Source organism: Lampetra planeri, chromosome 39 (assembly GCF_965212315.1).
Source record: "Lampetra planeri chromosome 39, kcLamPlan1.2.h2, whole genome shotgun sequence".
In the NCBI taxonomy this organism is placed as follows: domain Eukaryota; kingdom Metazoa; phylum Chordata; class Hyperoartia; order Petromyzontiformes; family Petromyzontidae; genus Lampetra; species Lampetra planeri.
In genome coordinates, this window is record NC_136145.1 from 3403531 (window position 1) to 3429272 (window position 25742).

The 25742-nt window shown below is 51.9% G+C and overlaps 2 protein-coding genes across 2 annotated transcripts; one reads left to right on the plus strand and one right to left on the minus strand.

Annotated features, from left to right (window-relative positions):
• The first annotated feature begins 601 nt into the window (after positions 1–601).
• LOC144731501 (uncharacterized) lies at positions 602–5221 on the plus strand. Its single transcript, XM_078612602.1, has one exon. It carries the CDS (start codon positions 1103–1105, stop codon positions 1925–1927), a length of 825 nt encoding a protein of 274 aa, XP_078468728.1. The 5' UTR covers positions 602–1102; the 3' UTR covers positions 1928–5221.
• Positions 5222–9676: 4455 nt separating this feature from the next.
• Positions 9677–24504, minus strand: MSTO1 (misato mitochondrial distribution and morphology regulator 1). The gene is made up of 13 exons (XM_078612603.1): positions 24373–24504; positions 20292–20427; positions 18042–18108; positions 16512–16587; positions 15899–15959; positions 14644–14782; positions 14007–14262; positions 13257–13409; positions 12832–12963; positions 12028–12236; positions 11385–11486; positions 10898–11013; positions 9677–10110 (listed from the first exon to the last, which is right to left on the minus strand). Exons 1-13 carry the CDS (start codon positions 24454–24456, stop codon positions 9872–9874), a joined length of 1770 nt encoding a protein of 589 aa, XP_078468729.1. The 5' UTR covers positions 24457–24504; the 3' UTR covers positions 9677–9871.
• Between the last annotated feature and the right edge of the window lie 1238 nt (positions 24505–25742).

Consider the following 25742-nt stretch of genomic DNA (forward strand, 5'->3'; position numbering starts at 1 on the left):
AACCTCGATTGAAAACTCATTTCTTCAGAACTGCTGTTCGCGTTTCATTGGCTGTCCTTCCAGCGCACCTCCCATTGGCACGGTCGGCGAGGTACGGCGCGAAAGAAGTTCAACTCGCGACAGACATGGCACCGCTACAAAGACATCGCTACAGAAAGAAGAAAACAAGCAATCAAAGCCACGCGGAGACTGAAGGAGGGACCCCTTTGAAGATCACCTCCGCGTGCTGTGGGCGTTCGAAGGCTCAATATCCCACACGGACGGGCGGATGGACCGACGCGAGACGTTTCCACCCCCCCCCCCCAACCTTTGAGCTCAAACAATGATGCTCAATTGGATGAAACGCGCCTTTCATGTAGAAGCCACGCGCAGCCGCCGGTCACCAAGGGTGCTTCTCCCCCACACACACACACCCCCACACTCCCCCCCACACCCCCCCCCACACTCCCCCCCCACACCCTCCCACACCCCTCCACACCCCCCCACACCCCCCCCCCCACACTCCCCCCCACACCCTCCCACACCCCTCCACACCCCCCCCCCACACCCCCCACTATAAGAGGCAACGGGAGGGCGATCATTGCCACGCGTTTGCCAGGAAGAGTCGGACGCGTGGATCGAAGGCAGCGAGCCGTGCGGTCAAAACAAACACAAAAAAACTCGGAAAAAAGCGACGCGCTCGTCGACTCGACGACGTTCGCCGTCGTCGTCGTTCCGTTTGTCCGACGTTTCGAGAGGCGCGCCTCGCTGCAGCGCGGGACGCACGGCGGTCAGGAGGAGCGAGCGAGCGAGCGAGACGGCCCCGGGGTGAAAACTTTGCACGTCGCGAGAAGTCGACGGAGACGCGCTGTCAGCACCGCGTCCGTTACGCGCTTAGCACATTTGCTAATTATTAGAATTATTATTATTGTTGAATTTTTTTTGTTTTACCAACGGCAATTATTATCATTGTTTTTTTAATAATTTTACCACCGGCAATTATTAATATAATTGTTTAAAAAAAAATTAACAAACGCAAATTATTATTGTTATTTAAACTTTGCGAACCTACGGCAATTTTTCTTATTTTTTTTCTTACAACCGGCAATCAACGTCGACCGCGATGCACGCGAGGACTGCCCCTGCGTCCACCATGGTGGTGACTCCCAACAGCATCCCACAGTTCTTCATCCCGCACGCAGCGAGCCCAGCAGCGAGCCCAGCAGCAGCAACCGAGCAGCGGTCCGAGAATCCGCGCGAACACCCCAACCCCGACCGCACCAGAAGAGCCATCGCCCTCTCCTCCTCCTCCACCCACGACCTCCAGGGCACCCGTCTCACCAACATCACAGAGGGCACGTCCCCGCTCCCGCACCTGCCCCGCATCACCACTCCCTACGGCTTCCAGACGCTGGCGCACAGCCCCAACACGCGGCGCAAGGAGTCGTTGTTTTTCGAGCCGGGCGGTGGTGGTGGCGGTGGCTCTCCCGTTGCAGCGGACGCAGTCCTCCTCCTGCAGTCCATGACGCTGCTGCGTGCCGATGGCTCCCGCGTGCGCAGCCGTTCCACGAGCCCTCGCCCGTCCGCCTCGAGACGCGCTCCCGGTACGGGCCGAGCAGCAGCAGCAGCAGCCGGCGACGACGACGATTGCGGTCACCTCCGAGAGGAGCCGGCGTCGTTGCTGAGCGTGCGCGCGATGTCGTGCGAGGTTCTGCACGCCGACTCCTGCGGGCTTCATTTCGACTCCTCTGCCGGTGGCGCCGGCGCCATGCCACTGATCACCGTGTCCCGGCCGGACGGAGGCCCCCAAGTGGCGGGGCCCGGGGCTAAGAAAGGCGCTGGGAAGATCCACCTGCGGGGAATCATCCGCAGGCACATCCCCGGGCTGAGGCTCTCCAGATCGCCGGACTCGTTCAAGGCGTCGCGCTCCGCCACCGGTGACGCGTGAACGTGGATGCCGCGTCGGTGGATGTCGAATAAGTCATCGTGGCCAAAGGCGTTTCTGCCGCCACCACCAGCACCACCACCAATTGCCACCACCGCATCTCATCGTCAACCGCGTTGGGCCTTCCGCTGCTCCAGGACAAAGGACATCTGCCCCGAGAGTGTCATCCCAGCATCTGGCGTGAGCAGTCGACGTGCAATAAAGAAGGTGGTTCTATTGTAACGACTGCCGCTGCGATGGCTGCTTATTGATTCGTCAATAATCGATCAGTTCGAGTGACTAAAGGCGTTTTATTGACAGTAAACTACCGTAGCTTGCGCGGTGTTTTCTTTGTCAACGACGATTTCAAATGTAAACGCGGGCTCGGATGCACACTCATTACATGCGCGGGTGGTAAGCATTGCGTGTTAAAGCAAATGTAAGGACAACTCCGTCCTGTCTCTCCACGTGCAAATTAAATATGTTATAGTCTATCGCCCTACAAGTACAGGATATGGCTTTCCATTGCAATATTGTGCGGCTGCATTTGTTTAAACAGAGAAAGTCTGAGAGTCAGGCTTGTTTCAACAAAGCCTGTTTCAACAAGCCCGACTTCTGCTGATGAGACCCAGAAAGATTGAAACTGGCCCAGGGTTTTGCTTGCTGAAATAAATCCTGCCGGGTAATGTTGGCCCGGATCAATATGTTGGCAGACTCGAGTACAGGTTAAAATTGTCTTCAAATGATATTTAGCCTTTTGCTAGAGGTGGTTAAATATTGATTCTTAAGCTCATAATTACATGCATCTAAACACGTCCGAATCGATGTTTTTGTTTGTATATATTCGTTGATGTCTGTAATTGGTTCACGTTAACCCTGCAGCCACTTGTGGCCGCTACATTTACCACAATGTAAAGAAAAAAAAACAATTGATTCTTGAATCGAATCACGATACTGAATTGTGGCGATCCATAATATCGCTGGGTAGGCGAATCATCACGTACATTCAGTATGTCACAACAGTCTGAAAATATGATATTAATGCGATGCACAGAATATAATAATTATTATAATAATGTACAGCCACTGTGTTAATCTACTGCTGGATCAAGGTCTCCCCACGGCAGTCAGTCATGGGGGTTGTTTGACCATACTTCACCACGCTGGTGAAGGGAGTGTCAGAACGGCTCGGTATTGCTCGCCACTGATGGTGGCCGTGACTGGGAATTGAACTCGGGTCACGCGGTTCACACCGCAGTGCGTTGCGTGCAAACCACTCCGCACAAAATACAATTATTGAAACGTATCCATGACATTCCGAGAATTATGTGTGCCGCATGAGACGCAAATTGGCTGTTGTTTCAACATTTCAATTGCCAACCAGGCATATTATTGTTATTCTCCGTACATTCAGTTCGCCCCAGAACGTCTCCCACCTTAGATCTTTTGCCCGCGGGTGTATCGTGGGTTGGAGATAATATTAAACAAGTAAACCCGTAAAAACAAAGTTTTTCACTATAAATCCTTTATATGCGTGGCATCGGGGCGGCTAGAGTCCTCTCGTCCTCTGGCTTGAGATGGCTGCCACCTATGGGTCAGATGATTGTCTGGCAGCATTAAACAATTGGTAATTAAATATTTACAAAAATTTCCCTAAACAGTGTAAAATTTTGGAAAACATTTTTCACGAAAATGCATTGTCACGCACAACGAGTATGTGTGCAAAATGTCAGCTCGATTGGATCACGGGAAGTGGGTTAAAAAACGACCGAAAGATTTGCACGGTCCTAAGCAAGCAAGCGAACTTAATATAAAGAATTTTAAAAAAAATTGATCCATTTCCCCCCCCCCAAATCTGATGTCGATTGCGCTCTTGGAATCGCATCACGAGACGGGGAGAGCCCTTTCGCATCTCTCGCAGGACACTGCAACCCTTTCGTTTAAGAAAACGGCCCACGGAAATGGCTATCACGGAGTTACGTCTGAGATCTCCTTTAAGGGCCCTCAGGTCCGCACAGTCGGGGGGGGGCACTTTCCCACCCGCTCTGAAATACGAGCGTGATGTGCGTCACGTGACAGTCAAACCGATATTGGAACTCAAATGAAATGCGGAACCGAATTTGATCTGATGTTTGTTTTTGTTGTGGTCCGGTCGAAAACAACAACTCGCTACACTTGCTGTGCTGCCCCGAAATCGGTCCTCGCAAAATCACTTTGCCCTAACGGCCTGCATTTGCTTTAGTCTCATGTGATATACAGAGTCGTCAAGGGAATCTAGCCAGTGTAATCATAGACGGCTTACCTTCATCTGAACCGACCTTCTGACCTCTGAGCCACCCGGCCACCTTCGTCTTGCCGGCAATGTTTAGCGAACGTGTGTCAACACCCCATGATTATATTTAACAGCGCGGGAAATGTTGTTTACCCATTTAAACAAACCCTTCCGGCAATGGCTGTGCCGGGAGATGGGGTACAAGGTTAGGTTTATTGAAAGGAAAAAAAAACACTTGACTATGGAACACAAGACTAAGCCCCCTCCACACAGCCAGCAGGTGACCCACAATTAACCCGGTGTAGCATTGCTATTCTGAATACTCAAAGAATATCGCACGGAATGTTTTATATATATTTTTTATGTTGGGGATATAGCGTGTTCATCAGACCTTTGTTTCAAAGTCGGCACGTGGTGGCTTACACGATGTGCACGGCTGAAGGATCTCTGGAGTGAAGGAGGGTTGAAACTGGTTGGTGCTTGGATGGGTAATGTAATGATACCACAATCATTACAGATGGGTAACCACCAGCAGGCAGTGCAGGAGATTGCCGGTGCAGCAATTGGGGTTTTGGTCCACAGTTCGTTTCGGTCCAGTGACCTCCCGCATGCCAAAAAGCTCGTTAATTGGATTGGTCAAAGCATCAGACTATAGGAGCCTGCTGAAGCAGTCTTGAGAATCAATGAGGCTTTCCTGGGTGTTATACATTTCATTATTATCAATAGAAAACAACCCATACGTATCTTTCGATTTAAAGCTTTCGTGACTGCAGGGATTCATCGTCTTGGTTCTTTCGGTAAAGTCACGTAGAAGGGAAATAATAAAATAATATGCTAATTCGATTTTAATGATATGCCAATTATAATGACATGACACGCATATTATAATGCGTGTGTACATTGAACCCGATTGAACGAGCGATAGCACCAATTATCCCACGCAAACGAGACCATTAAGAATCGAGTCTTGAATTGTTGTCTGAACTCTGAGATCGGATTCTGCAAGGTGTATTGTAGAGTAAAATACAATTAACATCTTACGGGAGGGAGCGGTGGGACAGCGGTTAGCGCACTGACAATACTAATCCAGCCAGTCTGAGTTGAATTTCAGAATATCGGGCCAGGGATAATGTCAGCGGTGAATAATATCCGAACCAAGTAGTCATCCCCACCCCACCATAAACATGACTCGCAATGACCGGCATAGTGAAGTATGTCATGGGACCTCCTTTGCCAGTACCAACATATGAGAATAGGTTTTCACCTTTATTCTGGCAACAAAACAGCTGTGTTAAGATGTTAAAACACCAAACTGAAATCTTTTACAAGGAATCATGTCTGCATTAACCACAATACTTGTGGTCAGAATGCAAACACAAAAACATACTCTGACAATATATGCATTGTCCTTGAAACTGATTGGTACACACCAGAGACAGCTTTCTTTTGAGCCTCGTCTCAAACGGTGTTAGACCAGAGGCTCGAAAGAAAGCGGTCTCTGGTGTGGACCAATCAGTTTCAAGGACAATGCTTATATTATCAGAGTATGTTTTTGTTTGCATCCTGATCACAATCAGTGGTTAATGCAGACATGATTCCTTGTAAAAGGTTTCAGCTTGGTGTTTAAACATCTTAACACAGCTGTTATGTTTCCAGAAAAAGAGGGGAAAACCGATTCTCATGGTGAAGTATGGTCAAACAATCTCCCACGACCGACCACGGCGTGGGAAGAAGAAGACCTTTCATCCAACAGTAGCCAATGGCTGTAAATTATCATCGTAATTGTTTTCTTTATTATCATGATTATAACGCGCGGTCTGTGCCAAGCTGCTGTGTATATGGCCCCCAGAGCCCGCGTCATTATCATTGCTGCGTTGACTGACGATCGCTCGTTGCTTTGACGGCGAAGGCTTGAGAAACGTAAAACATCACTCGCCGCGAGACATTCGCGAGCGAATTTAATTTGCGGAGGAGACTCGTCGTCGGGACGCCCGTGTTTACCGACCCTGCGTTGCGGGGGCGAGCGCCCTTCATTAGCGCGCCGCCGTGTGATCTTTTGTGTCGCTGTAATTAAGAGCGAACGCCACGCAACCCACATCATCATCATCCATAATATTGATTTTTTTTTCGCGGTTGGATCGCGTAAATATAAATGAGGCACGTTCTGTTCACGTGACAAACATTACTAATTGGCTGTGTCGGGTGGTGGCGGGTTTAACGACACATTTTAATATTTACGCGATCTAACCCAAAAACTCTGTATTATGGATATTGGTCGCGAAAGCCTGCTTCGTGTTAAATCATCATCATCGTCATCATCCACCCTCTTCGTCGCTTTGCTGCCACTGCCGCTGCTGCCCCAATCCCCTCCGTGTGATCTCGATGCTGGTGGTGTCACCCATCCGAGAATCTCACCCAGATCCAGAAGAACGCAGTTGTTGTCGCAATCTCCATTCGAATTTTGCTGCAGCTGCTGCAGCGAAATTGCTGCTGCTGCAGCTGCCACCCATCCTAGAGTCTCACCCAGATCCAGAATTACGTTTCCACTGCAGCTGTCCGTACAGCAGCAAATTGTGACGAGGCAACTTCGACGACTTTCAAGCCGAATATTTCCAGGACGGCTTCCAGAAACTACGGGCCCATTTAGCAATTGGGACACATGGGATATTCACACCCGAACTTCTAGGGAGGATGTAATTAATTAATCCCGCGAACCTGTCGTCCGAACCTCGTATTGTACTGGGCATGTATCAAAAAGAGCCTCATAAGCTCATCGGATTTCTCCAGGATAAATAAAGATTCGAATTCAGAAGAGGGCGGCTGCAGTCAGCGCCCCAACATCATTCCCAGGAACGTCCCGAAAAGACGCAGCAGGCAAGCATGTTCACTGCAATAAAAACTGTATTACTCCGGGTTAACACACAGCAAAAAGCAGGGACATTGATGCGTTGTGAAGTAAATATACAGTAAATATACAGTATACGTGCAAAACTGGCTTTGAATAAAACACTTTTTTTGTTCTTGAAATGTTCCCGCGATGTTCCACGGATCGACGATTCAGAGCCGGAACGTGAAGGACTCTCGGCTGTCCAGCCTGGTGTGCCACGTCGCCACCACCACCACGACCATCGCCATCACCGCCATCACCATCACTGCCATCATCATCACTGCCATTACCACCACCATCATCATCACTGCCATCACCATCACTGCCATCACCACCATCCCCACCACCACCGTCACTGCCATCACTGCCATCACCATCACCACCATCCCCACCACCATCCCCACCACAACCATCACTGCCATCACCACCCCTGGCATCTCCACCACCACCATCGCCATCACTGTCACCACCACGACCACCATCCCCACCACCACCATCACTGCCATCACCACCATCCCCACCACAACCACCCCTGGCATCACCACCACCATCACTACCATCACTGCCATCACCACCATCCCCACCACAACCACCACCACCATCACCACCACCACCACCACGATCACCGTCACCACCACCACCACGACCACCATCCACAGTCATCACCACCATCCCCACCACCACCCCTGGCATCACCACCACTGCCACCACCTCCACACACGCCACCTTGTGTACGTGTGTGTGCGCGTGTCCCGCGCGACGTAGAGCCGCGTTTTAAAGGACAACCGTGCCAACACAACCGTGTTCAAACATTCACCTTCACACCTCTGCCGCCACGCGGGGAACCCAAGTGCCTGACCTGGGGCTTGTGCGCAAAACGCCGAGACCTATAATAGATCGTCTTTTACCCAGTCATGTGACCATCGGCTGCTATCTTGGGCTGCCACCAACTGCTGGGTATTTAACGCCACGCACCGATTCGTCGACTCAAGACCGATTATTTTTGCTCCCGATACGCACGCAAGAATGAGCTACCTATCCATAATTGATATAAATAGAACAAAACAATGTATCTTTTTAAATTATATTGCTCGCGTACATCGAGGCTTATGGAACAAACGAGACAGAAGATGCAACCGACATTGACAATGTAAACGCGATAGTACATGAATGATACAGTGGTTGAAATTCCACATTATTGTGACGGGTGCCAGTAAAGGACATTGTACAAACACTGCTGACTGCACCCCAATGTGGTAAAGTACTCACTTTATTGTCTGTGGAGCGATATTGGGCTGAACTGACCCAGCAACCGGATTCAAACTCACATCCTTCCTATCGTGAGCCAGGCACTCTACCGCTGCACCCACTTAGCCAGATTAAATCCACTGGAGTTGGTCTCTGGGCGCATCTTTGGCACTAAAGGTTCGTGCTGCACATATTTGATTCCGTGCTTTTATCACCTTGATTCACCTGGGAAAGATCAACCTCTGTAGGCCCCGCCCATTCTCATTCAGGCCCCGCCTCCTGTTTAGGCCACACCCCTTGCTCAGGGCACGGCTTGTTTGGGTAGCGGTGGGGGTTGTGGAGGGAGGGGGTGGAGAGGGGAGTGTGAGCAGTCGCAGCTGGGGATGGGGCAAGTTATGGGTGGGCGAGGCTAGGGAAGAAGTGGGCGGGGCTAGAGTAAGAGTGGGCGGGGCTAGGGTAGGAGTGGGCGGGGCCAGGGAAGGATTGGACGGGGCTAGAGTAAGAGTGGGCGGGGCTATGGTAAGAGTGGGCGGGGCCATGGAAGAAGTGGGCGGGGCCAGGGAAGGAGTGGGCGGGGCCAGGGAAGAAGTGGGCGGGGCCATGATAGGGGTGGGCGGGGGTAGTTGGGGTGAGGCTTCTTGGGGAGAACCAGAATTCCTCTGGTTGCGCAAGAGCGCAGATTGTAAATGTTGTGGCTTGGCTCTCCAACACACCGGTGTGTTGCTGTACTGGTAACGAATTGGCCACGTTCTGTTTACGTGACAACCCTTACTAGTTGGCCGTGTCGGGTGGTGGCGGGTTTTAACGACACATTTATATATTTACGCGCTCTAACCCAAAAAACCTCTATTATTGACAATAGAATAGATTAAGCGGCCGTGAACCTAATTGTCCAGAGACATTGGTGGCAATTCCACGTTTCTATGACAGATACGAGTATGTATATAAGCAAACAAACGATTCTGCGCCGCATTCAGCCAGGCTTCCCTGCATAAACGTTGACATCGCCCGCCTCGCAGGAGACACAACGCGCACGCCGGCGGATAGAGACCCAGAGTCAGAGGTCGCAAACGGGTTTTGATTCCTTACCCGTACCTGGCCGCACCAGGGTCGCAAATGGGTACCCGTACCCGTACCCTACCCGATACCCGGCCGGGTACGGTTAGCCGGGTATCGTGTAGGGTACGGATATCGGGTACCCGATTGCGACCTCTGGGATGAAGCCATGTTGCAGGCGTGGGTGGGTTGATTCTAGGAACTTGAATTGTGAGAGACAAGACGTTGGGAAATGAGTGACAAACGGTTACTCACCAGTGACTCACGGCCTACCCGTACCCGGCCGCACCAGGGTCGCAAACGGCTACCCGTACCCAGCCGGGTACGGGTAGCCGAGTATCGGGTAGGGTACAGGTATCGGGTACCCAATTGCGACCTCTGCCCAGAGTCCTCTAACCCCCCCCCACCACACGCCAAAACCACGGTTAAGTGCACAGCGGATGAGAGGAATTCCACCGGACGAACGAATCGGCGCTGCCCGCCGCCGCCGCCGGAGCCGCCGTCCTCAACTGTCGTCGTCGTCGCTGCTGTTCGGCTCGTGGCCGCACCCCGAGTGGAAGGCGTCGGCGAGCGAGCGGAGGCCGTGCAGCGCCTCGGGCAGCTCGCCGGGCTCCGTGCCGGCCGCCAGCAGCCCCGGCAGGCGGCGCTCGTCCACGAGGGACAACTCCCGGCACAGCGCCAGCAGCGACGTGCGCAGCGCGGTCCCCGACTGCGTGGCGGTGAGCACGGGGTAGCTCGCCACGGCTGGGCACGGGCAGCGAGGGAGGCAGGGAGGGAGGAGTGCCGTTAGCGAGCGCCTATTCAGATCGGCGTGGCGAATGCAGGGGGCGGTGTGGCCTGCGCCACGTTCCGGCTGCCTTTGTCTCCCCGGTGCCGATGTTTACACCGTGCGCCGGGTACTCATTTCGAGTTAACCTCGGCGAGGCCTGGGATTGGTTCAGATGATCACCGCTGATGTTGGTCGTGGCCGGGAACAGAAGTGAGGGTCGCCGGGTTCGTAGCGCGGTGCTCTAAACACTACGCCACCGGTTCACCCTACCCTACACACAAAGCCAAAGATCCCCCCACTCCCATATAGCCTACACAGCCTGTTGGGGCAAGTGCTATTCGTGAGCACTTTACACAAAGACAAGGATCCCTCGTCTAGCCTTAGCAGGCTGTTGGGGCGAGTTCTGTTAGCGAGTAGCACCTATGTAGGCTGGAACGACACACGAGGGGGTGGGTGGCCAGAACCACACCTGGGCCGCCTTTGTGCGTGTTTTTTTTCGTGTGGAGCAGTGGTGCAGTGATTAGCGCGCTGCGCTACAAACCCGGCGACCTGAGTTCGATTCCTGCTCATTTTAGTGGACCTAGGGGAGGGCCCATGACCGGCTCAGATATTCGCCACCAATGTCGGCCGTGGCCAGGAATCGAACTCGAGTCGCCGGGCTCGTAAGTTAAGAGCTGCAATACCGCACTTTACACACACGCGCACTTAGGCACGCACGCACGCCTGTGCTGTGCCTGTCCACTCGCCCCCTCACCCGCTCACCTTCCTCCTTCTTCCTCCTGGTGTCGGTGAGGTAGCCGCTCCTGTCCACAGTCGGAGCGAAGATGTCGGGGAACGGAGCGGCGGCGCTCATCGGAGCCTGCAGCAGCTGCACAGCGCTGGGGAGAGAATCGGCGTCATTCCATCGATCAGCCGCGATTATCAGGACCGGGCGCACAGGGTGGCGAGACGTTAACTACCTCGCCTGGTATACACAGGAAGGTCGTGGCTTCGATCCCGTAGATAGTTTTTTTTTCCGGTTCTTTCAGGTTTTTCCCCTCCGCATTGAGAATCAACCTGCGTTTAGAGTATGTGGCCGCTATAAATGTCCACGTAATAAGCCACTTCGTTGGGCTATCATTCGTGGCGAAAAAGAGCTCAGTGGGCCTTGCTAGAAAGAAAAAAATTAGTTTAGTTTAGACTCGCCAACTCAGGTGCCGGGGCCAGTGGAGCCGGGGGGGAGGGGGCGGTGGGGTGCTGGCGGCATTACCTGGGCGCGTGGGGGTACAGCCCGTGCAGGTACGCGGACATCACGTCTTGCCCCGTGGAGCACCTGTACAGCGGCGAGTCCTTTGTGCTCCCTCGCTGCGAGCTGCCGGGAAGAGAAGCGTCGGCGCGATCGGTACGCACGGCGTGCGGCTGCCGGCGCGTACAGACAGGCCCGGCCACGTACGGGCATGCGCAGTTCAACCCAGATGCAGGCAAACTCAAGATAAATGAAAAAGCGGACCCATGCACAGCAGAGATCCAGTCACACAGACCCAAGCATAGGCACATCCATGCACAGCTAGACCTACTGCTGAAGTCAGAAACTCATGGCTAAACCCAGGACCCACGTAGCACACGTAGCACACGTAGCACACGTAGCACACGTGGCACACGCAGCACACGTAGCACACGTGGCACACGCAGCACACGCAGCACACGTAGCACACGTGGCACACGCAGCACACGTAGCACACGTGGCACACGCAGCACACGCAGCACACGTAGCACACGCAGCACACACAGCACACGCGGCACACGCAGCACACGTAGCACACGTAGGACACGTAGGACACGCGGCACACGCAGCACACGCAGCACACGCAGCACACGTAGCACACGCAGGTTCCGGGCGCCGCTCCTCCTACCCGGCGGTGTGCCGCGCGGCGGGCACCCCACGCAGCACCACGGACTGGCCGAAGCAGCACGGCGCGGGCCCCGAGGCCGAGGCCGCCGGCGGCGCCGTGCCCGGCGTGAGCGAGCGCCAGGGCGGAGCGGCGCCCAGCGCCCGCAGGGCGTCGGGGAGGGTCCCGTCGGCGTGCAGCGGGAACGGCAGCGCCAGCGACGTCATCGCCACCTGCGCACGTCGGCACCGCGCGCCACCCGTTAGCGGCGGCCTCGAGAGACGCGGGCGCCGCGTCGAGTAGCCGTGGCGGGTGCAGGTGCGGGTGCGGGCGGGGACAGGTGTGGTGGGGCAGTGTGGCAAGATGGTGTGCTGGGAGCGGTGTGGCGATGTTGCGTGGCGGACCAATTATGGTGACGCGGTGCGGTGGAGCGGCGCGGTGGGGCGGTGTGGCGAGACGGTGTGGCGGGGCGGTGTGGCGAGTTGGTGTGGTGGGCAGCTGCTGCCGCGTAGGCCTGCTACGGACGGGTCAAGCGCTGTGGGCCCGGTTAGGCACGGGCAGCGTTGTGGGGGTGGGGGTGCTGTGTGGGGGGGGAGGGGGATTGGCGGGAGGGGGGGTTGGGGGGAGGGAGGGTTGGGGGGTGAAGGGGGGTTGGGGGGTGGTTGGGGAGAGGGGGGGTAGGGGGGGTTGGGAGAGGGGGGGTTGGGGGAGGGGGGGTTGGGGGGAGGGGGGGTAGGGGGCTGAGGGGGGTTTTGGGGGTGAGGTGGGGTTGGGGGGAGGGGGGAAGAGGGGTTGAGGGGAGGGGGGGTTGGCGGGTGCTCCTCCTGCCTTGCGGCCGCCGCCGCTGAGCGAGTCGGCGAACTCGGAGAGTGACGCGAGGCGAGAGTGCGTGCGGTAGGGCAGGCTGCTCGTGCCCACCGCCGCCGCTAGCACCGCGCTGCTGTGGTAGTGCAGCTCCGCCTGCCGGACAAAGACACAGACCGTTGGGGCAAGTACCGTGAAAGAGTAGCACCAGTGAAGGCCGGCACGGCGCACGAGAGGGTGGCGTGGCCAACGCCACTCCCGGCCACCTTTGTCTCCCCAGTGCTGGTGTTTACGCACGGCACCAGGCGCTCATTTCGGGCCGCGTCAACTTCGGGAAGGCCCGGGATCGGTTCGGATAATTGTCACCGACGTCGGCCCGCCCCGTGCGGGGCGGCGCGTTAAACGCCGCCCCGCAGCGGAACGACGGCCGCAGGGACCCCGCGGCTCACGTTGTAGTGCAGGTTGGGGAAGACGACGGGCGGCGAAGGCCGACGGCTCAGCACCGAGCTCACGGACAGCGGGAGCAGCACGGAGGCGGTGTCCGCGAGGCGAGCCATGCCCAGCGCGTAGTTCACCAGCCGGTAGACGCTCCTCAGCGGGCTCTGCCCGGCGGGCACGAGGGGAAAGAGAGAGGGGGGCACAGCGAGGGGGGGGGGGGTGACAGTGATGTCTGGGATCGAGTCACCGAGGTCCGACGCTCTTCAGAACCGCTTTTTGCGTTGAGTTTTGTTGTCCCTCCGCTTAGCGCGGTTGGCTACGTACGGTGCGAAAGAAGTTCCACAAAAGTACATACACTGGGAACCACAGCGCCAGAGGTCGCGAACGGGTTTTGATTCCTTACCCGTACCCGGCCGCACCAGGGTCGCAAATGGGTACCCGTACCCGTACCCGGCCGGATACGGGTACCCGTTCCCTACCCGTACCCTACCTGAAATGAGTGACAAACGGTTACTCACCAGTGACTCACGGCCTACCCGTACCCGTACCCGGCCGCACCAGGGTCGCAAACGGCTACCCGTACCCGGCCGGGTATCGGGTACCCGGTTGCGACCTCTGCACAGCGCCCTAACCTTCCCCCCTCCCGAGGCGAGCCAGCAGTACGACGGTGGATTATCCCCCAGAATTCTCTATTTCCCCGCCCCGACCGACGCCGGCTCGTCCGCCGGTGGCGGGGTGAGGGCGCCGTCCCGCTCGCTCACCAGCGCGGGCGGGGCCGGCGGCACGAGCCCCCAGACGAGGACGCTCTTGGCGCCGTACTCGTCGCGCAGACGCTCGACGGCGCGAGCTCCGAGCCCCGAGAACCCGTCGTGGAGGTCGCACAGCAGCTGGAAGCCCTGCAGCGAGTCGCACTCCTCCGTGAAAAAGTGCAGCCGGTCCTCCAGGTCGTCCGCCACGGGGGGCGAGCGCAGCAGCAGCGAGTCGCCCAGGCCGAACACGTCAAAGCGGTCCACGTCCCTGGAGGGACGGCACGCGGGGGGGGGAGGGGGGGGGCGAGAGACCGACAATTCGATCGTCGTTATTGTCGTCACCGTCATCTTCAGCCAAGGTCAATCCACTGCTGGATGAAGGGTTAGTGACGCTAATGTTGGCATAAAACTATCACGTGGCCTAACCCAAACACAGATATGATCATTCAAACAATAAATCTAGATTGAAAACTAATTTTTTTCAAACAGATTTTTTTTGTTTAGTTTGTTTTCCTTCCCCCGCACCTCCAATTTAGCACGGATAGAGTCAAATTCTGCTTCCAGTTCGACAAGGTTTAGTAGTGTCCCAGCCATAGAACGGTTTGCGAGCAGCGGAATTGTCTGCGAGCCAAGGAACGTGCGCCCATACCCGTCGCTGGTGTGGTCATTGATGAGCGAGACGGAGCGCGGGTGGAGACGCAGTCGCAGGAAGTCGGACCAGACCTCGACGCTCTCCTCCAGGTGGTACACCTTCTGCGTGGGCGGCTCTGCGCTAACCGCCGGGGCATCTGGGAAACGGAGGAACAGCCGCCGCCGCAGTCAGGGACGAGTTAGAAGCTAACGCACGTGCTTGCGCGCGTATTGGACGAATACGTAATGTACATAGGCATTTTAAGAAATATAAAATCCCGCCAAAAAGCATCTTTGATTTGCATTTGCCGTCCCGTCGTGCTGTGGACATTACATTATTTTTTTATTGCGACAAAACGCGAGCACGCTACAATACGCAGATCGACATTGGAGGTGGAGGGGGGGGGGGGATCAGAAACTCTGAATAAGTTCAAATTCGGCGCGACGGGAGGGGGAGTTGGACCCAACCGAGTGGGGACTATGCGTAAGGCGGGGGGGAGGTGAAGATTTATGAGGGGGAGGGGAATGGTTTCCAGGAGCTCGTGGGTTCGACCCCGACCCCGATACCTGTATATTTGGAGTTTGCGTGTTCTCCCCGTGGTCGGGTGGATTTATCTCCGGGTCCTCTGGTTTTCCCTCCACATTTAGAATCGACATCACGCGTCTAGAGAATTTCGGCTGCTGCTTTAAATTTCCACACAATAAGCCGCTTCGTGAGGCTATCACTTGTGGCCAGGTCGCTTCTGAAAATGATCTACGTAGCTCAGTGGGCCTTGCCTGGTAAAATAAAAATAGGTAACAGATTTAAAATATATATTCTTGGTTCTTTCGGTAAAGTCACGTAGAAGGGAAATAATAAAATAATATAAATATAAAACAATACAAATTATCACGACGTTTCGACTGCAACACAAGCAATCATCATCAGGTGTGAAATCCACAGCAAGAATAAAAAAAAAAAGTGTTTTATATTTATTTTATTATTTCCCTTCTACGTGACTTTACCGAAAGAACCAAGAATATGAATCCCTGCAGTCATGAAAGCTTTAAATCAAGATTTAAAATAGTTTATTTTAGAGGTCGGGGGGAGGATATTAATCAATTTCAAGGTCCTATACTGCATGGGCGGTATCGAATATTCAGACGGAAATCACGCACATGCGTCCTACCGCAGACGGACACACTATCTGTGTCACGCACGTAGACGTGTATCACCACACTGGGAGAGTGCGTGCGCATCACGCAGAGAGGGAGAGAGACAGGGTGTCGCGTACTTTTAGTCTCCGGTTTCGGCGCCGGACAGCGGCTCGTTCTCGTCCGCTTCTCCCACTCCTCCTGCGCCGCACAGCGAGCACAGCGTTTGGTTTTGTTGTTTCATTTCATTCTAATTGCATCCCAAGTTCTTAGAGTAACGTCGCTCGATTCTAGAAACACGTGAACCCAGTCCAATCGCGGCTGCGACGGCGCCGGTTGCTGCTAGTCGCTTGAAGTTTTGGGGCCTTTGGGCCTGCGCTCAGCTCAGTAACCGTCAAGTAAAAAAAATAAAGTGAAAAAAATAAAAAAGCTAAAGCATGCCGTGCCAGCGGTGACGCTGATTGGCGGCGGCCAGACTGATCTTGGCACTCGCCTCGGTTGGCTACGTACGGTGTGAAAGAAGTTCACCAGACATGCGTACACGTGGAGTTTTAGAACGCATCGCGCCGCTTGGATTTTTCTCCGGGTCCTCCGGTTTTTCCCCTCCACATTTATAATCGACGTGCGTTTACAGAGCATTTGGCTTCCATCGATTTCCACACCACGATAAGCCGCATTTGTTGAGCGATCGCTTGCGGGCAGGTCGCATAGCTCAGTGGGCCTTGCCTGGTAAAATATAAAATAGTTGAGTACCTCGATGACATCAAGGTCCTGCAGGAACGTGTTCTTGCTAGCGGGATCCGTCCGGTGCACCGAGACCTTGCCGCCCCTGCACGCGACACACGGCAGAGACGTCAGTCCGAGCGAGACGGTCTAAGGACGGTTAAAACTTCAGTCCCGGTGACTTCGTCGCGACCTCTGTGTCCACGGCGTGCGACGCGTGTTTTATACGCCGTGCTAAGCGCATCAGTCGCACGTCTATCAAACCGAAACGTTTCAATTTTTCAGAGCAGGAATTTTGCCAAATTAATTAAAAAAACAAAACGAACTTCACGCGTTTAGCCATCGATCGGTGACGGTGCTGTGACCATAAACTCGCTGCGAGCGGGAACGTGGTTTAGTCAGGGGGCGACCGAAACCCACATTCGAACACACTGCTTCCGTGTGCCACAACGGTTAGTTCCGTGAGTGAACGATAACAAACGCGATCGAGTGTGTCGCCGCTCATTCATTCGCTACTCTTAGGTTTTTTTCGGTAAAGTCACGAAGGTAAAAAAATACAAATAAATAAAAAATAGAATAGAAATAAAATAATAAATCACGACGTTTCGGAGGCAACACAAGTCTCCGTCTTCAGGTAGGACCGTCACAGCTAAATTTACTCTATCATTCATTCGCTCTCCATTGTCAGCAAACGTGGCGAGGCGCGGGGGAGAGCGCGCGCTCAATCAATCAAACTTTCTTTTAACCCCTTCCCATTCCGATGACGTCCGTGTACGTCATCAGTTTTTTTTATTTTGTACAAAATGTTGCACACTTGAGAAATGGGTCCATATGTTATGTATATGTGTGCACTACATCATCGAAAAAATACCTCAAAGAAAATAACTTTATCGCTACATCTTCAGGTTGGAAGATGTACCGAGGCTCCCACAAGGCCATGCGGGAGGGCGCATGGCAGAGTTTGGCGCCAGCTATGGGTTCGCTCCCGAACCCGACGCCTGTATATTTAGGGTTTGCGTGTCTCTCTCTCTGCGGTCGCGTGGATTTTCTCCGGGTCCCCCGGGTTGTTGACTCCCCATTTAGAATCAACATCGCGCGTTTAAAGTATTTGGCTGCTAGATTTGAAGCTTTCGTGACTGCAAGGATTCATACTCTTAGGTTTTTTCGGTAAAGTCACGTAGGTAAAAATAAATAATAAAAATGATAGAAATAATGGAAATAAAAATTAGAAGCTCACTGGTTACAGTAAATTTAGCTGTGACGGTCCCACCTGATGACGGAGACATGTGTTGCCTCCGAAACGACGTGATTTATAAATTGTATTTCTATTATTATTTCTTTTATTTGTATTATTTATTTTTACCTACGTGACTTTACCGAAAAAAACCTAAGAGTATTTGGCTGCTATAAATTTGCACGCGATAAGCGACTTCATTGAGCTCTATTGAGCTTCTCAAAAAGAGCTGTCATAGCTCAGTGGGCCTTCTTACCTGGTAAAATTAAAAATAAACGTTTCGGTCGAAGTTTAGGTGACCTCCAAACACAGAATGCCGCTCTCACCACGTGGAGGTGTCCTGCTCTGGCTGCTCGTACAGCACGCCCTGTTGCCTCAAGGAGCTTAAGTTGCCTAGACAACAACAACAACACATACACAACATTTAATAATGTAATTCATTATAATTAATTATCAAACAAAGTCTCAATAAATGTTTATTTAAAGCTTTCGTGACTGCAGGGATTCATATTCTTGGTTCTTTCGGTAAAGTCACGTAAAAGGGAAATAATAAAATAATATCAATTACAAACAACAAAAATTATCACGACGTTTCGACTGCAACACAAGCAATCATCATCAGGTGTGAAATCCACAGCAAGAAAATTTGAAGAAAAAAAATTCTTGCTGTGGATTTCTCACCTGATAATGATTGCTTGTGTTGCAGTCGAAACGTCGTGAGAATTGTATTGTTTAATTTTTATTATTTTATTATTTCCCTTCTACGTGACTTTACCGAAAGAACCAATAATATAAAGTCTCAATAAGTCTGAATACTTACAAAATTGAAAGACAATGTATACAACAGGTTCACGCGCGGTCCCAATCGTGGTGGTGGCGATGACCGGACACTTGTGGAAAAGAGCATTAAAGCTCATCGGATTCCTCCTCCAGTATAAATAAATATTTCGATTGATTCACACAATAGCCACTTTGTTGAGCTATCAATTGTGGCCAGGTCGCTTCTGAAAAAGAAGGTAATAAGCTCAGTGGGCTTTAACTGAGAAGATAAAATTTTTTTAGTTATTTTTGCGATTTTCTTACCTTTCCTATACTTTTAACTCCTACCATGTTTTTCTATTGTTTGTCGCTGTAACCTCTTGAGCCCGTGCCCCGAACGGACATCTGTGAAAAAGAGCTTTGCAGCTCATCGGATTCCTCCAGCGTAAATTAATAATAAGTCTGATTAATGAGATGAGTCACCGGCAACCTCATTCACTCGAGCGCAGTGTCGAGCTCAACATGTTAATTCAACCCCTGGAACCTCATTTGCCAGTAAAAAATATGATAATTGTTTTTTTACCCTTCTATCTGGCAAAAAAAAAAAGGACAGTGCACATTATCAGAGTTATGTTTTTTGTTTGCATTATGACTGCAGGTATTGTGGTCTATGCAAACATGACTCCTTGTAAAAAAGGTGTCAGTTTTGTTGCCAGATAGAAGGGTAAAAAAACAATTATCATGTTAATTCACCCTCAACACGTTTTAGAGAACCGCGCTACCTTACAAAAATATTGTGTTTGCCGCCTTTCATGGCAGAATGCTTGAAGAGGAAGCACATTGAACAGACGCGAGCAGCGTTGAATAACGACCTCGCGAACTGGAGCCAGTAACAACACGCCGTTCGCGATGAATAACATTAATCATCATCACGCGCGCTTTATTTATCCACGCAGCTCTCGCCGAGTCTCAACGCTCTTCGGCAGGAAGGCTCCTGCATTGGGATATTCGGCCAAATCGAGTCTTCACGGATGGGAGTTTGGCTTTTTTGGAGAGCAACTGGAGAAAGTTCACTCCACACAAACGGAGGGAGGGGAGAAGGGGGGGAAATGCTCGGACCTCAGGGCTATCACGCAGCCTCGGCACTCACCAGGATTAAGCCTGTTTCTGAGATCCTATAAGAACTTTCTGGAAGGTGACATCATCCCCCGGTTCCCCCCCCCTCCCGAGGCCCCGGGGAATGTGTCCCAGGATCTGTTTGCTCGAGTTTGTCGTTGGCCCCTTTTTGGGCCATGGACATGAGCCCTGGCGTGATGGCGCTTACGCCCCCTATTGACGATAAGGGGAAGCTACCAGCCCACAGAGTGGCGAGTGACGATTACCCCTACACTTTCAAACAACCCCCGTGACCCACATGGCGTTGGGGAGGCATTCATCCAGCAGTGGACTGACAAAAGTGGCACGCGGCTGTCATGACAGCTGCTCCTTGTGCCGGCGGCCCGGCTGTTTCTGCCCGCCGGCTCTCTCTCTGCATCTCCGTCCCTCTCTCTGTCCGTGTCTCTCTCTCCGTGTCTCTCTCTCCATCCGTCTCTCTCTCCATCCGTCTCTCTCTCTGTGTCTCTCTCTCCATCCGTCTTTCTCTCCATCCGTCTCTCTCTCTCTCCATCTCTCTCTCCATCCGTTTCTCTCTCTCCGTCCGTCTCTCTCTCTTTCCATGTCTCTCTCTCTCTGTTTACATTTCTCTCTCTCCGTCTCTCTCTCTCTCATCGAAGCGAGCGAGCAACCGAGCGAGCGAGTGAGCGAGCGAGTGGCGCTACCTTTGAGGTCCATGAGGACGAGCCGGGGCGTGTAGGTCGGCTCGCCCTGGAGCGTGACGCCCTCCCGGAACAGAACATCCGAGTTCACCTCCTGGGCGGCAATCGACAGCCGAGGGTCGGAGTTGAACGCGGCCGACTGGAGGAAGAGAAGCCTTGCGTTAGGAAGAGAGGCCTTGCGTTAGCGGCGCACGACAGGGAACGGCCCCTGACTGGGTGACACTCGGCAGAAGCAAACTCCCAACGGTGACTAGATGTGAACTCCCTCGCCCGGTGTGCACAAGGTCGTGGGTTCGATCCCAACCCTGACGCCTGCTGTATATTTGGAGATCGCGGTGTCTCTCTCCTTGTGGTCGCGTGGATTTTTCTCCGGGTCCTCCGGTTTTTCCCTCCACATTTAGAAACATGCATTTAAAGCATTTGGCTGTTATAAATTTCAACGTGACAAGCCACTTCGCTGAGCAATCATTTGTGGATAGGGCGCTTCTGAAAAAGAGCTGTATAGCGCAGTGGGCCTCGCCTGGTAAAATACAAAATAGTTTAATAGCAGTTTAATAGACATTCTGAAGTTCATTCGATAGCCTGTAACTCTCTTTCCTCGACAACATCCTTCAATCCCTCACCTCCAAACTCCAGGTGATCCACAATGTCACTGCCACAATCCTCGCCCACACACAACCTCCCTCCCGTACGAGGGAACACCTCACTCTAACACGCTTCTACCTCTCCCCTCTCATCCCACTCTACTCCCCTCCACGCACTCTCCTACTTATCCCCTCTCATCTCACTCTACTCCCCTCCACGCGCTCTCCTATCTCTCCCATCTCACTCTACTCCCCTCCACACGCTCTCCTATCTCTCCCCTCTCATCTCACTCTACTCCCCTCCACGCACTCTCCTACCTCTCCCCTCTCATCTCACTCTACTACCGTCCACGCACTCTCCTACTTATCCCCTCTCATCTCACTCTACTCCCCTCTACGCACTCTCCTATTTCTCCCATCTCACTCTACTCCCCTCCACGTGCTCTCCTATCTCTCCCCCCATCATCTCACTCTACTCCCCTCCACGCGCTCTCCTACCTCTCCCATCTCATTCTACTCCCCTCCACGCACTCTACCTCTCCCCGCTCATCTCACTCTACTCATTATTTAGTCTTTAAAAACAAACTCGTAGTCCCATGTTGATATGTATAACAGTCTCTGCGTGGAGGGTAGCTGCGAGTGATCACTGTTACATTGCTTATGGCTTTATTTTGGTGATTTCGAAAAGTTTTTTGGTTTGGCCATGTTTGTTTATTGTAGTACGAAGATAGAATGATGGCTTTAATCTAAGTTGTCTTGTGTTTGTTGTTGTTGTTTGAATTGCATCCCACTGGGACTTTTGCACAGCGTTGGTGTACGGTGCTTTTTTCTGGAAGAATTATCAGTTTTTCCTGGATTTTTCTGTTTGCGCATAGTCACTTTAAGATGTTTTCTTGTTCACGTTTTTGTTTGTTGCGGTTGCACCCGATTCAAGAGCCGAATGGCTCACAGGGAAAAACCAAATAAATGAAACTGAAAAACTGAAACTGAGTGAACCATCCGTTGGGAGGTTCGACGCGACACATCATCGAATCCATCGCTCGGCGGTTGATAAAATTCCTACTGCTTTGCGTCGAGTCAACCGTGATCATTCTGCGAAGATAAAACATAAAACGACAGCACCGCGTTTGGCGGGCGTGGGTCTACAGATCGCTGCGTATTATGCAGTGGTGACATCCGATTCCCCCGTCATAGCAACGTGCCATTTCCACCGACGGCCCGAGACTCGTCCATGCTGGGCATCTGCGGAAAAAAAAGCTTCATATCTCATCAGATTGCTCCAGTCGTAAGTGAAGATTCTGATTAACTCGCTCACTGGAGCTCGCCTCGTCGTGTAGACACTCAATTGATTTTGATAACGTTGAAGTGTTGTGTAAAACTAATTATTACTGGCCAAGACTATGATAATTGGTTTTTTACCCTTCTATCTGGCAACAAAACTGACACCTTTTTGACAAGGAGTCATGTTTGCATAGACCACAATACCTGCAGTCATAAAGCAAACAAAAAACATAACTCTGATAATATATGACGCCAAAAGGCGCCATCTGGTCCAACCCATGTGAGACTAGGCTCTAAGGAAAGCTGTCTCGGGTGTGGACCAATCAACTTCAAGGACAGTGCATACATTATCAGAGTTATGTTTTTTGTTTGCATTATGACTGCAGGTATTGTGGTCTATGCAAACACGACTCCTTGTAAAAAAATGTGTCAGTTTTGTTGCCAGATAGAAGGGTAAAAAAAACAATTATCATATTTGTACTGGCAAATGAGGTTCCAATGGTGGCCAAGACTAATTAGAGAATCCATTGAAATTGAGAGAAACAGAAATAACTTCAATCGCTCTGACAGCTACAGCCTTAGTGCGGCCTGGAAGCGTATTATTAAATACAATACACTTACAATTCCTTATAAGGGAAACACATACCAATGAATAACAATTGAATGATTACCAATCGATATAATTACAATACCATCACTCTCTTTGCCTAGAATCACTGCACCAGATTGAATTAAATGAAGACGTCACCCTGCTCATGCTGATGTATTTAAGACCAGGAACAACAGGAGAGCTTCACCATTCTTGCCCGATGAAGCTGATTGTAATTATCAGCGAAACGTCGTACTACTCAAAGTTTAAAATGCTGTTGATTCTCTTCAACACACCGGTTATCTGGTCCAACACCAATGGAGACTAGGGCTCTAAGGAAAGCTGTCTCGGGTGTGGACCAATCAACTTCAAGGACAGTGCATATCATTACCATTATCAGAGTTGTTTATTTTTGTTTGCATTTTGACTGCTTGTGTTGCGGTTATTGCAAACATGATGCCTTGTATAAAGGTGTCAGTTTTGTACCAGTTTAAAGGATAAAAACCTACTACTATATTTTGCCACTGGTAAAGGAGGTCTCATAGTGTAAACATTTTTTACTGTTTGGCCGTGTCGGGTGGTGGAGGGTTACGACACATTTATAAATAACGCGATCTGACCCAAAAACTTTATAATGAATGGGGGGGGGACTGTTGTGTTGAGCTCAACGCTGTTGCTGCTGCTCAGTTTGAAACGTGGCAGGCTTTCGCGACCCAATATCATCCCTAATAGAGTTTTTTTGGGGGTTAGATCGCGTAAATATATAAATGTGTCGTTAAAACCCACCACAGGCAACGACACATTTATGTATTTACGCGATTTAACCCCCCCAAGAAGCCACCTTTATTGTGATGATGCTGCTACTGCTGCTGCTGTCACCAATGACGAGTCAACAACAGTAACTGCAGCGAGGCAGGGGAGCGGTGGTGCTGCGGTTAGGATTGCTGCGTCACGCACTCAGACACCGTGCGATAGCGGGCCCACGGCTAAAATCAGTGTGTGTATATATTATATACACACACGGCTAAAATCAGTGTGTATGTATGTATATATCCATACACACTGATTATATACACACACATTATATACACATCAGTGTGTGTGGATACGTACACACACACTGATTATACACACATCAGTGTGTGTGTAAACGTACACACACGGCTAAAATCAGTGTCTATGTATGATATATATACACACACTGATTATACACACATCAGTGTGTGTGTAAACGTACACACACGGCTAAAATCAGTGTGTGTATATATACATACACACACATTGATGTTAGCCGTGTGTATATATACACACATTGATGTTAGCCGTGTGTATATATACACACACTGAATGTTGAACTTCTTTCGCACCGTGCAAAGCCAACCGCGCTAATCGGAGATGCGGGGAAAATATCGAACGGGTGGCGATCGACGTTCGAACCATTCCTGTGCCCTTCCACCGCTTCACCCCCGCCCGCAACGACCAGCGTGATGAAGTATGGTCAAAGAGAGAGCGCCTTGCGTGGCCGACCTCACGGCGTGCGGGGCGAGGACTGGGCTGCATCCAGCAGTGGATAGACAACGTCTCGTAGTGGTGGGTGGTGGTGGTCACGATGTCTCGCGGTGCAAAGTACCTGGCCGTTCCACCAGTGCGCGCCCACAAAGCCTGCGTAGTGACCCAACTGCAGGGTGACCACCTCCCCGCGTGAGCTGGCCATGACCAGAGGCCGCTGCTGCTGTTGTTGCTGCTGTTGTTGTTGTTGTTGCTGCTGCTGCTGTTGCTGCTGTTGCTGCTGCTGCTGTTGCTGCTGCTGCTGTTGCTGCTGCTGCTGTTGCTGCTGCTGCTGTTGCTGCTGCTGCTGTTGCTGCTGCTGTTGTTGCTGCTGCTGTTGCTGCTGCTGTTGTTGCTGCTGTTGTTGCTGCTGCTGCTGTTGTTGCTGCTGTTGTTGTTGTTGTTGCCCGCCCCTGGTTGAGCCGCTACTGGCAACGAGGAAGCAGCAACAGCGGCGACTGCGCGTGCCCACGTGCTCCGCTGCGCGCTGCCATTGGCGCCGAAGCACCCTACGGTGGCTCTGCGAGTCAAGCCACGCGAGACGTATTTTTAAAACGCGAAACACGTGTGTTTGTGTCTTTGTGTGTGGGGAGCGGTGGTGCAGCGGTTTGCGCGCTGCGATTCCCGCTCAAGGCCAACACCAGTGGCGATTATCTGAACCGGTCCTGGGCCTCCCGTAGGGGGCCGTCCATAAATGACGTCACGCGATTTTGGACGATTTTTGAGCGCCCCCCCCTCGTCACACGGCGTCACAAAAAGTCAGACCCCCCTCAAATATGACGTCACAAAGCTCTGCCCCCTCCCCCCCCAAACAATAAAACATGCTTCAAATCGCTTTAAACTATTGTCATTGTAGTGCGTATTTAATGTGGCGCTGCACTCTGATGTTGTTGGAGAAAAATGTCTTTAAAAGTCTATTTTATTAAGTAGAACGTCTTGTCTACATTTATTTAAAGTTGCGCATTTTGATGTGACGTCACATTTCTCAACACCCCCCCTCGTCACAAATCGTCACAAATGTCTGACCCCCCAGGTGCGTGACGTCATTTATGGACGGCCCCTTATGGATGAATTAATCTCGCTGCACTGCCATCTGCTGGCTGCCACGTAAACTGAGACAGGCAGCCAGGTGGAGACGACGAGATGACACAGTCAGAGTCTTATCTTTTTTCCTGGAAAAATCCGATGAGCTATGAAGCTCTTTTTAACAGATGCCTAGTTTCAGTTTGGGGACTGCTCAGTGAGCTTGGGGAAGGGGGGGGGGGTCGCTAGAAACTTAAACTAAACTACGTTTTATTTTACAATGTTACCGCCCACTGAACTATATAGACCTTCATCTTCTTGGTTCTTTCGGTAAAGTCACGTAGAAGGGAAGTAATAAAATAATAAAGATAAAACATAATAAAATAATTATCACGACGTTTCGGCCACAACGCAAGCAGCCGTCCTCAG